The sequence below is a fragment of the Formica exsecta genome, unplaced genomic scaffold (assembly GCF_003651465.1).
Source record: "Formica exsecta isolate Colony F162 unplaced genomic scaffold, ASM365146v1 scaffold47, whole genome shotgun sequence".
Lineage (NCBI taxonomy): Eukaryota > Metazoa > Arthropoda > Insecta > Hymenoptera > Formicidae > Formica > Formica exsecta.
This window is the reverse complement of record NW_021851936.1, coordinates 73,116-86,980: the sequence shown is the minus strand read 5'-3', so window position 1 is coordinate 86,980 and position 13,865 is coordinate 73,116. Positions and strand designations below refer to the sequence as shown.

At 31.2% G+C, this 13,865-nt stretch overlaps 1 protein-coding gene across 1 annotated transcript; it reads right to left on the bottom strand.

The window, feature by feature from the left end:
• Window positions 1-3,124: 3,124 nt before the first annotated feature.
• Window positions 3,125-8,238, bottom strand: LOC115241113 (E3 ubiquitin-protein ligase XIAP-like). Its single transcript, XM_029816674.1, has 6 exons — window positions 7,429-8,238; window positions 7,124-7,285; window positions 6,833-6,982; window positions 6,537-6,689; window positions 4,460-4,621; window positions 3,125-4,316 (listed from the first exon to the last, which is right to left on the bottom strand). The coding sequence occupies exons 1-6, from the start codon at window positions 8,236-8,238 to the stop codon at window positions 4,200-4,202; spliced, it is 1,554 nt and encodes a 517-aa protein (XP_029672534.1). The 3' UTR covers window positions 3,125-4,199.
• Between the last annotated feature and the right edge of the window lie 5,627 nt (window positions 8,239-13,865).

The window sequence follows — 13,865 nt, the reverse complement described above, 5'->3', positions numbered from 1 at the left end:
CGCGCAGCGTCACGATAACGCGGTCGTCTTTGTTCGCCGAATACGCCTAACAATAAGAACCGAGGCCGTGGAGCCTCCCGAATTCTCTCGCCCTCAAGATCGACAATTTTATCCAGCACACCCTCGTCGTTCGTTGACCGTTGACCGTTGACCGTTACGGTGCGGGGTGCGGGTCCATTCTCTTAAGCCGTGCTTCCTACGGAAATGAATCAGCCGTAAGATATCCCTCGGTGAGACTTCGAGACGAAACAGATGAGCCGATAGAAAAAAAATTTTCTTGGAACTACCCACGTGAAAAAATGTTGTGCGTTCCCACAGGGTGGTCCACTGTTACATTAAATTTCGGCATGCGTGTCGTCTGGGAATCCGATCGTGTTTCAAAAATATGCGCGCAATGCTTGCCCTTTCGGAGAAACTTGAGTAATGTTTAAACAATTCCCGTTTTTAGGCGCAATATCGATCGGTTACACGTTTCGCGAGAATAATGGTTAAAAGTATATCGTGCCTATCTTATCATTCAATTTGCGCGCAATCAAACGATATGATTATACGTTCCCGAAATTTATCTTGTCATTTCGAGTATTATATATATATATATATATATATATATATATACACGACTAAGATTGTAAGCATTTAAATAACACGCGATGACAAATGATCACGAATTCTCGGAAAACGTTCTTCCCGCAATCTTTTTCGTCATACATAAATTATTCTGCACGGCAACAATCTTTTGTAAGCGTAATAAACTGGAGAATCTAAATTCTATATATCACAAAATTCATTTTTGTTTTTAGTAATCAAAATATATTATAATACTTTTTTAATAAAATAATAAATTAAATACTATAATAATTGATATGATAATAGATTATTGGTTCAAATTTTTTTATTAATATATTCTTATATATTAATAGAAAAATTAGAGCAGAAAGAGTTTGTAAATCCAATATTTGGTTTTTAAATCTACTTCATCGTCAGAAGAGAATTCGTGTATATGTAAAATTATTATATAATACATTTCTTATTTGGTTTAATAAAAAAAAATTTATATGAACTACCCACGTGAAAAAATGTTGTGCGTTCCCACAGGGTGGTCCACTGTTACATTAAATTTCGGCATGCGTGTCGTCTGGGAATCCGATCGTGTTTCAAAAATATGCGCGCAATGCTTGCCCTTTCGGAGAAACTTGAGTAATGTTTAAACAATTCCCGTTTTTAGGCGCAATATCGATCGGTTACACGTTTCGCGAGAATAATGGTTAAAAGTATATCGTGCCTATCTTATCATTCAATTTGCGCGCAATCAAACGATATGATTATACGTTCCCGAAATTTATCTTGTCATTTCGAGTATTATATATATATATATATATATATATATATATATATATACACGACTAAGATTGTAAGCATTTAAATAACACGCGATGACAAATGATCACGAATTCTCGGAAAACGTTCTTCCCGCAATCTTTTTCGTCATACATAAATTATTCTGCACGGCAACAATCTTTTGTAAGCGTAATAAACTGGAGAATCTAAATTCTATATATCACAAAATTCATTTTTGTTTTTAGTAATCAAAATATATTATAATACTTTTTTAATAAAATAATAAATTAAATACTATAATAATTGATATGATAATAGATTATTGGTTCAAATTTTTTTATTAATATATTCTTATATATTAATAGAAAAATTAGAGCAGAAAGAGTTTGTAAATCCAATATTTGGTTTTTAAATCTACTTCATCGTCAGAAGAGAATTCGTGTATATGTAAAATTATTATATAATACATTTCTTATTTGGTTTAATAAAAAAAATTTATATTAAATTCGTATACAAAATAGTTGTTCGGTACGTATAGTATATATAAGAAAAACTGTTCTGAAAAGTTTATAGAATCGTTATTGCGCCCATTGCTTGTGATTCATTATTATTTTATTATCCATTGTCTTGCTTCCGAGAAAAATCGACAATCGATTTTAATCCTAATGCGTTAATTGCTTATAATACAATGGACGTCATTGTGAGATTGTTATTGCAAACAAATATGTTTTTGAATTGCAGAAAGAGTTGCAATTATTAGATTAAAGAGTTTAATTCATGAAACTACTCACAAGTTGAAATTACTCACAAGTCCTAAAGTCCTAAAGCTAAAGTTCATTTGCAGACATGAATGAAGGCGCCTATGCACCGCACGAATGCGTATACAATACAATACGAGACGAGGAATTCTATAGGAAAGGAATGTTGCAGTTAAGGGCTCCAGGATCAAAAGGGTGCATTTTTCTGCCCTCTGAGAAAGAAAAAAAAGGGCTTGGCGCGCCAAGGTTTTTGGATATTCCGGCGCCTTCCTTTCCTAACAATGTTTCAAATGCAGCGAGATTATATGTAAGAACATGCCACTCTATCGGAATGTTTCTTTTTATATATAATTTCACGGATGTTTTCTGTGAAAACTTTTTTGAAACAAGATTTCACATAGCGCATTTTTTAAATCAATTATGGATATAGTATATTATTAATGATATGACGTTATCAATAATTTATCTATTTGATAAACCTTTTTTATTTTACTTGTGATGAATATAATAAGATAAGCATGCTCTCTTGTAATAAATAGATCTGATAAAAGAATTAAACGAAAATTTTAACAAATTTAAGATGAAAAAAAGAAAGAAAGAAAGAGATTTTTAATCTTGATTTTTTTGAAAATTGTTATTTTAAATGTATGCTTCGAGATAATTGTTCAAGAGAATATCTCGAAAATATTTAAATAAAAAGATTAAACACTATTAACTTTTGTGACAATCTAGTATATACGATGCATAATAAACTAGATGAGCTACATTTTAAATAACATTGCAAATACTTAGGATTCTTTGATTGATTGATTAAAAAAAGGGATAGAGAGATTTTTTTGTCTTGTTTGTGATCGATCAAGCGAAATATTCGTAACATCAAATAGATCCTAATCTTACTAAATATGAGAAAATGATTATCGATTGAAAATTTTTATGAGTCGATTCTTTATAAAAAGATAAGATAGGCAAAATATTGTTGAGATAACGTTTTATTATATCATCATAAAAAGTTTATATTTTAATATATCATTGTACAAAATTATTAAAGTTTGTAACTTGTATACCTATATATTCTAAAATATCGCCATTACACATATTTATTGCATTAATTACATATATTTTGAAACAAATATATATAACTTACATACACACATGTTCATCGAAATGTTTAACCGTTATTGCACAAAATACTCAACATACATATATTTATATGAGTATTCACGCGCCAAACATTTAAGGTTTAGCTTTTCTCTCTCTTTCTCTTCTCCTAGCATACAGATTATATTGAAAAACTCTCTATTCTTATCTTTACGTCTGAGATCACAAATTCGATATTTTCTGCAGGTACCTGAGATTTATGTCTATATATATGTGCTTATAATTACATACTAATGATTAGACTTTTGTGTCGCTCGTATTTATTTAAAATGGTGCGATGTTTTACTCTGCTACACTTCGTTTTTTTTAGCTAACATTGTATATTGTATATCGGACATATAATATCGAAACTATCAAACATATAGCAATGTCCCATTGCAATTATAGTCAGATCTATGATATGGCACATGTGTTTCATTTAATTAATGATAATATTTGCAATATTGATTATATTATTCATATATATTCAAATATAAAAAATATAGAAACAATCATATTCTATTATTCTAATGATCACTATTGATTCTTTCTATCAATCTAAACTTCTAGACAATTAAAGCTTCATTCCTTAACAAAAGAATAGCTATCAACATTACATACTATAAAACCTGTAGATCAATATATATACGTATTAAAATTGAATTAACATAAATTATGTCATTTTTCTTCAAATATTAGCTGCCGATAATCTTCTATGATAATGCATAACCCATACTATAATAGAACTCATACAGATAATTTATTACATGGATATGAGCGATGAATTATATACTAATATAGTTAATGATGATACCGTGTGCATATTCTCATGTTCCTTTTACACTTTGAAGTGTACCGAAGAGTACTCATGTGGTATAAAGCGATATGCCATTCGTAGTAAGTTTTCATTGCAAGCCCATTTCGTTTCTAATTTGTTCCGTTCTAATGTATGTAAGATAATGGCACCTATTTGTCGTCGGTTGATTCATCTTCAAAACTGATCAAATCCTGAGAGCTTTTGTGATCTAAGAGATCATCACAAACATCTTCCAGTTCTTGCGCGATTGATAGTTCCGTGATATCCTGAAAAACAATTCAAAATTAACATGTTATTATATGTTTAATGTATTGTAGCACATTCTTTTATAGAAACGAGATTACATAAATTGCACAACTCGAATTATGTATATTGCATAAATGAAAGACATATTTTATTAAATATTTACCGGTTCAGATAGTTTCATTCCAACAACGTATGTAGAAAATGGCACCGTTCCGTAGATTGATTTAAAACTGGGCAAGTCCTGATAACATTCGTGAGCAAAGAGCTTACTAAGAGGACATTTTGCATCTTGCTCGATTGATGGTTCCAATATGTTCCTGGTATCCTGAAAAACAATTCAAAATTAATATGTTATTATGTTTAATATATTGTAGCACATTCTTCTATAGAAACAAGATTACATAAATTGCGCAACTCGAATTATATATATTGCATAAATGAAAAACATTTTATTAAATATTTACCGGTTCAGATAGTTCAATTTTAATATGTGTAGATAATGGCACCCATCCGGTTGATTCGTTTTCAGAGCTGGTCAAGTCCTGAAAGTTTTCGTGAGCTAAGGGGTCATCAAAAGCATCTTTCAATTCTTGTGCGATTGGTGGTTCCGTGATATCCTGAAAAACAATTCAAAATTAACATGTTATTATGTTTAATGTATGGCAGTATTTTTTCTTCTATAGAAACAAGATTACACAAATTGCGCAACTTGAATTATATACATTGCATAAATGAAAAATATATTTTATTAAATATTTACCGGTTCAGATAGTTCAATTTTAATATGTGTAGATAATGGCACCCATCCGGTTGATTCGTTTTCAGAGCTGGTCAAGTCCTGAAAGTTTTCGTGAGCTAAGGGGTCATCAAAAGCATCTTTCAATTCTTGTGCGATTGGTGGTTCCGTGATATCCTGAAAAACAATTCAAAATTAACATGTTATTATGTTTAATGTATGGCAGTATTTTTTCTTCTATAGAAACAAGATTACACAAATTGCGCAACTTGAATTATATACATTGCATAAATGAAAAATATATTTTATTAAATATTTACCGGTTCAGATAGTTCAATTTTAATATGTGTAGATAATGGCACCCATCCGGTTGATTCGTTTTCAGAGCTGGTCAAGTCCTGAAAGTTTTCGTGAGCTAAGGGGTCATCAAAAGCATCTTTCAATTCTTGTGCGATTGGTGGTTCCGTGATATCCTGAAAAACAATTCAAAATTAACATGTTATTATGTTTAATGTATGGCAGTATTTTTTCTTCTATAGAAACAAGATTACACAAATTGCGCAACTTGAATTATATACATTGCATAAATGAAAAATATATTTTATTAAATATTTACCGGTTCAGATAGTTCAATTTTAATATGTGTAGATAATGGCACCCATCCGGTTGATTCGTTTTCAGAGCTGGTCAAGTCCTGAAAGTTTTCGTGAGCTAAGGGGTCATCAAAAGCATCTTTCAATTCTTGTGCGATTGGTGGTTCCGTGATATCCTGAAAAACAATTCAAAATTAACATGTTATTATGTTTAATGTATGGCAGTATTTTTTCTTCTATAGAAACAAGATTACACAAATTGCGCAACTTGAATTATATACATTGCATAAATGAAAAATATATTTTATTAAATATTTACCGGTTCAGATAGTTCAATTTTAATATGTGTAGATAATGGCACCCATCCGGTTGATTCGTTTTCAGAGCTGGTCAAGTCCTGAAAGTTTTCGTGAGCTAAGGGGTCATCAAAAGCATCTTTCAATTCTTGTGCGATTGGTGGTTCCGTGATATCCTGAAAAACAATTCAAAATTAACATGTTATTATGTTTAATGTATGGCAGTATTTTTTCTTCTATAGAAACAAGATTACACAAATTGCGCAACTTGAATTATATACATTGCATAAATGAAAAATATATTTTATTAAATATTTACCGGTTCAGATAGTTCAATTTTAATATGTGTAGATAATGGCACCCATCCGGTTGATTCGTTTTCAGAGCTGGTCAAGTCCTGAAAGTTTTCGTGAGCTAAGGGGTCATCAAAAGCATCTTTCAATTCTTGTGCGATTGGTGGTTCCGTGATATCCTGAAAAACAATTCAAAATTAACATGTTATTATGTTTAATGTATGGCAGTATTTTTTCTTCTATAGAAACAAGATTACACAAATTGCGCAACTTGAATTATATACATTGCATAAATGAAAAATATATTTTATTAAATATTTACCGGTTCAGATAGTTCAATTTTAATATGTGTAGATAATGGCACCCATCCGGTTGATTCGTTTTCAGAGCTGGTCAAGTCCTGAAAGTTTTCGTGAGCTAAGGGGTCATCAAAAGCATCTTTCAATTCTTGTGCGATTGGTGGTTCCGTGATATCCTGAAAAACAATTCAAAATTAACATGTTATTATGTTTAATGTATGGCAGTATTTTTTCTTCTATAGAAACAAGATTACACAAATTGCGCAACTTGAATTATATACATTGCATAAATGAAAAATATATTTTATTAAATATTTACCGGTTCAGATAGTTTCGGTGTAATGTATGTAGGCACCCCTTCGTTGATTAATTCATCTTCAAAACTAATCAAGTCCTGAAAGCTTTCGTGAGCAAAGAGGTCATTAAAAGGACATTCTGCATCTTGCGCGATTGGTGGTTCCGTGATATCCTGAAAAATAATACAAAATTAACATGTTATTATGTTTAATGTATTGTAGCACATTCTTGTATAGAAACAAAGTTATATAAATTGCGCAACTCGAATTGTATATATTGCATAAATGAAAAACATATTTTATTAAATATTTACCGGTTCAGATAGTTTCGTTCCAATAATGTATGTAGAAAATGGCACCGTTCCATAGATTGATTTAAAACTGGTCAAGTCCTGAAAACCTTCGTGAGGAGAGAGCTCACTAGGAGGAAATTTTGCATCTTGCTCGATTGATGGTTCCCATATGTTCCTGGTATCCTGAAAAACAATTCAAAATTAACATGTTATTATGTTTAATATATTGTAGCACATTTTCTCCTATAGAAACAAAGTTACACAAATTGCGCAATTCGAATTATATATATTGCATAAATGAAAACCATATTTTATTAAATATTTACCGGTTCGGAATATATTTTCTTAATGACCCTGTTTATATAATCCGTTCCTTTGACCATATGCAAGTAAGGACAATGATTAAACCATTTGGCATGATGCTCCCAAGGATCATCTTCTAGCTTCCAAAATTTCAATTCTCCTCCGCAATGATAGCACAATGTTTGATCATCATTTCCTGCGTAGAATAAACCAGCGGCTGCAAATTCCTCTTTAGTTTGTGACAATATTTTAGGCGACATTTCATATGTACGCAATCTGGCATCATAGCTGGCATATTCGGGATATTTCGGTATTATCGCACTAAGATTTGAGCTAATTTTCTCAGTTTTTTTTGCATTTATATTTTCAAAGATATTTTTTTCTAATTGCAGGGATATCATCATATTGGCCTCACAAAATTCACACGTATCATATTCTTCACGCATAAAGGATGAAATCTTATCGGACTCTGCACCGATTGGTACATTACCACATCGGTAATTACGAACGAAACTGCATGTTTTAGACCACCGTATATGTTCAAGCATCGGGTCGTGCTGCAATAGCCATGTATGTATTTCTATATCACATTCGAAACATTTTACAGTATCGCTTTCTCCAGTGTAATAAAATCCAGCCGCCGCAAACTGTGTCGATTTTGTCCATATGTGCGGCCAGTTTTTGAAGCTTTTTAAACGGGTAGATTCAAATCGATAATCAATATTATTTAATGTGTCGATCACCTTGCGATATATGACGAATGGGTTCGTTGATACATATGATAGTGGGTGATTGATGTTGGTGGTGGTAAGCTCTGCGATTTTTTCAATCATTTTTCTAATATATTTATATAGATATTCCTTCACCTCGAAACTAACAAAGAAAAAGGATACAGTATTAGATTCATAAATTTCATTAAATAATAACTTATTAACAATTTTAATTTTCATTTACATTTTACATCAAACCAACAATAATAAGTGAGCAGTGCTCGTACTAATCGCGCAATTAACATGCTAATCCAACAGAAATCTTTTAGAAGTTGCGATTAGCGACTTATCGAAAAATAAAGAAAAATATTATCTGTCTCGTTTACCTATTTTTTTTGCCGTTGCAATCATTTTAAAGGCTTTCGAGTCAAAATCTTTTCAAAGAAAAGTAAAAAAAACTCAGAAAGAAAAAGAAAGTAGTGTGCTTGTTGTAATATCCCAAACAAAAAGGCCAAAAGATATCTTAAAGATCTAAAGAACGATAAAAGATGTCTTTAAGTCGCTTTTGAGACGTCTTTTAGAAACATGTGCTATCTGAAACTTTTCTATGAAATAACGTGATTTTAATAAAAATAAAAATAATAGAAATAATATTTTAATTCGAAAAATAATTTGTACAAAAAACAGAATTACTCTGACAATGAATGTTGCATAAAATAGTGATATTTTATCATTTTAATAAAGAACTGTTGTATATAAAACAATTATTTTTATTGAGAAAGAAACTGTTTCATGAAAAAGAAAAACTGTTGTGCAAAGTAATAAATTTCGAATCGGAAGATATCGGGTTTTCAATCAAATATATATGCACATTTAATGCATGTCGTAGTATTCGTGGCTGTATATATGTGCGTGTATGTTAAAAATCATAGAAAAATAATAGTTGGTAATCTTTTCTTGCTTAAGAAATTGAATGAAATCGTAATCTAATCGAGAAATTTACGCAAACCTATCGAATAAAAGACAAATAAAATAGGATATATTTGTCTTTTACTTAATTAATCTGCAGTATAGATCTCTCAATTGGATTATAATTTCATTTAGTTTCTTGACAGAGTAAAATTACCTAGTTATCTTTTTCTATAACTTACATACAAATATATATATATATATGCACGGCATGCAATACACATGTCGGTTTCGTTGTAAAACATAAAATGTTGGGATCTGAAAATTGAAACTAAAAGAAAACTGCAAAAAGGAAAGTGAAAGTAGAAAGTGAACCTTACAAATCAATGCCTTTTGTCTCGAAAACCTTTAAGAATTACCGAATAGATAGATAGCAGAAAAAGAATAGATGAATAGAACAGGCAAAATTTTCAAACATTCCTTTGACGTTTTGTGTAAGATAAAATGTGAGAAAAAGAGATAGGAAATAGGCGATACGTGACACCACACAAACAGTCATGTTTATTCGTAGTCATAAATTATTCTACTACAAATGACCTACGCTTTAAGTAAGCCCTCCTTCTACTCTTTGTCAACTTTCTTTTTTTATTTTATCCAAATATTATATTTTATTTGTTAAATGTTTCCAACATGATTGAAAAAAATGAATATAACTGATAATGAGAATTGAATTGATTAAATAGCTGGGAATCACGGTTTTAGAGCCACTTCAACCAAATTCCGATTAATTTAATCGTTGATTAACTTAAGCGCAATCAATATGAAAATTATGAACAATATATTTATTATACATATAATAAATATTTTCGTATATAATATAATACAAACTCTAAAATTTTGCTTTTAGCCATAAGTTAATCAACGATTAAATTAAACGGAATTTGGTTGAAGAGTGGCCTTGGCCATTATAATTGGCCATTAATCTCTACACTTGCTTATTACTTGCTTTTCGTTTTTATATCGAAATGCTGAATATATCGCGCGCGTTGGTATTCTTATGTTGTTATCGCAAACGCAAATTTCAGATTCCGGAAAATGTAATGAGTTCCGTCAGCGGATCGCCGACGACGATCATTATACGATCATTATACGAACGTGAATGATGACTACTCACCAGATCAATGTACTCGCAGCTCACGATCGGTATTACAAGACGGATTAATTAGTTTTACTCCTTATTAGAACGCAACAGTATGCGCTTTCTATGTATCTTATTTTTCTTTGCAATGAGATAATTCAGTCACTTTTGCTTCACTTTGCTTTCTTGTCCTGGGTTTATAATTTTACTGTGAGAACTAGCAAGAATCACTATAGATCACCAACGGTCACCGGCTCTGCCATCACTGACTGACTAACCACCGTCGCAGACTAGGTTCAACACACTGAGGGCCTCAGTGTGTTTTCCCTGTTCTTTATACCTTTTATTGTGCTGAGGCCCTGATGCTTTTCCTTTTTTTGTACGCATGCGCATATATGCACAGCTGAAATGCACGTGGTTGACACTTTACAATATAAGTGGGAAAACTGGCAGATAAGAGCCAAGGCGCAGGTATTGGTGTGCGAACTTATTGTTAAATTTTATTAACAAATGTGTGCATTAAAAATGTACGTTTTAGACCGTTTTTTGGTCCATCTTCAGCATGGATATAAATATATAAACAGTACGCATGCGCATATATGCACAGCTGAAATGCACGTGGTTGACACTTTACAATATAAGTGGGAAAACTGGCAGATAAGAGCCAAGGCGCAGGTATTGGTGTGCGAACTTATTGTTAAATTTTATTAACAAATGTGCATTAAAAATGTACGTTTTAGACCGTTTTTTGGTCTATCTTCAGCATGGATATAAATATATAAACATTACATTGGAATTTTTAAATTTGATATATATATAATATTTGTTGTTACAGTCAAATATCTTTTTTTTTTTATTTTTATTATATTGTAAACCACCGATGGATATATATGTGATGATCGTGTTTGGACGTTGTCCACTAATTTGTACAGACTCGCGGGTTTTAAGTGAGCTTTCCTTTCTGATTATTAATTTTAATTTGGAATTTGACTTCAACAACAAATATTGTGTATTGTGTTAAATTTTAAAATTTCACTGTAATATTTATATATTTATATTCATGCTGAAGGAAGGATGGACCAAAAAACGCTCTGAAACGTACATTTTTAATGTGCATTTATTAATAAAATTTAACAAAAATAACTTTGCGCACCCGCGCCTTGGTTCTTATCTGCCAGTTTCTCATTTAATTGTTAATATTCTATTGCTGTTATAATTGATTTTACAGTATGTTCGGTCTAGCTCCCTTTCGCGTCAAAAATGCTCCGTTTTAGCTGCCTAACACTTTGAAGCGCTTTTGTGAAGAACTGTGGAGAAAGCGAAAAGAATTTTTCATTTTATCTCATTATCCATTGTCTCATTTTCGGAAAAATCGAAAAAAGATATCGATTTTAATCATAATACACTTGCAATTTGCCTATAGGATTGTACATTATAAACAGAATTAGGATTATTGTCATGATTATTATTTCAATTGAGATTATTACATAGATATAGATGAATATAAATGAATCGCAGAAGAATTAAAAATGCGTTATTATCTAATAATTAAGGATTTCATATCATTGTTAAACAACCACGTAAAATTGTAAAATAAATTTTTAATCATAAATAAGGATTTTATGCAAGAAATTCATTTCAGCATGAGACACATAGGAATGTATTTAATAGCTTCTCCCAGCGGGACGCGTGTTTTTCAGTCTTTTAAGAAAAAGGCGGAAAATTTCGGACCCTAAATTTTTCGACGCCTATCTTATTCAGTGAAACACAGCGGGGTATTATATTGTAAGTGGGCAACAATTATATGGTAACCGTTCTTATACGGTTCTTACGTTTCTTCAACAGAAAGTAGAATTTCATATATATGCTACATGTATTTACATCTTACTTATTTAAACTATATATATTGTATTGACATTAAAACAACTCATAAAAAGAATAAGAAATTCTATTTATTTGGAAAGTTCTGCAATTTTTTTTTTGTTACATCATTTTTTGCTTGTCATTCTTTTCTTTATTAAATGCGCACTTCCGTATCTGTTTCAGAAAATCAGCATAAAGTTATTACGAATTATTATCCACCACATTGCATTATGATGCGATATTGGTAGAGAAGAATAAATAATAGCATTATACCACCATAAATGATGACGTCATACTGGAAAGAAATTATTCTATTTGGAGTAACGCATAGTGTGCTAACGATAGGACGTAGCTGAGCGCGCAAAAAATTTGCGGTTCGTATTCTATTAATCTTTTATTATTTTCTTTAATGAAATAAGTATTAATATAATGATGTATGTTATGTGTAAATATACAAAAGGGAATGTTTTGAAATGATATTAATATATATTTCTGCTTTATTCATCAAATATATTACAAGCATAGGAATAAATAATCGATAATCTATAAAATCAGTCTATCTATAAAATCAGTCTTTTCGTATTTATCGTGAAACTAATCAGTATTCATACTGTAACAATTCAGACATATGCGCTATTGTGGTAAATAGCTAATTAAATAGGTAATTCTTTTATGTAAATCTATCGTACAAAAAATACATTACACGCGCGCTTTGGATAACTTCTTTTAGAAATTTGGACATAATACACATGCATATTTTTGGCAGAGTTAGTTAAGGCATCGTATATAATCGTTATAACGTCCTAGATAAAAATCTCTAGCTTTAGTCAAAAATCTTATTTTTATCGGAAATCTATCTCTATTTCGGTACAATTTATTTTTTTTTTGTTTTTTATATAAAAAAATAAATAAATTACATTTTAAACAAATATGATGTTAAGCTTAATACTACGTTATTATCAGAAATATACATATATAAGGAAGAATAAATATTATGAACGAAATAAAACGGGAATATATAAATTTTAAAACGGACAGATAGCACAACGTCCGGTTGCAGGTACTGCTTGTATAATTTATGTTTTATGTAGTTATCTATTTGCGACATATATTTACAAGGCATCACTAAATGCGTAAATATATTATTTTTTATAATATTGATAAGACACACATATATTAATATAATCGACTGATAAAATATTTATCGCATAGATTCCGTGATATAATTCAAGGCACATCTTAAGGACCACCGCACAAGCTTTTCCGTAACACGTTACGTTACGTTAAGTACTGACTGTAAACTTAGATTCGTACGTAATCTTAAACTTCAGTTAACGCACAAACAAAATCGTAACGTAGTATGCTTTTGTTACATTACGATTTTCTCTGTGCGTTGACTGAAGTTTAAGATTACGTACAAGTTTAAGTTTAGAATCAGTACTTAACGTAATGTAATGCATTACGGAAAAGCTTGTGCGGCGGCCCTTAGCAAAAGTCAGCTTGAGTTGTTGACACACAGCGACACAATTCAAATGGAAAGCACAAATGATGATTTCACTAGACTTGTGTCGACTTGAGTTACTAAATGGAAAGCACCCAATAAAGTAACACGTAACACGAAAGAGAGTCACTGAACTGAATGCTCACTAAACTGTTTTCTTTTGCTGAATACAGCCAATCACAGCATCTTTTTCGGCGCGCCGCATTAATTTTCGGCGGCGGCGGCGGCGGCGTTCGGCGAAAATTTCAAGATCGGCGGCGGCGGAATCGGCGCATGATAATTTACCGGCGGCGGCGGCGTGGCGCGGCGGCGCAAGGGTCTATGTATGAGTGTGCGATT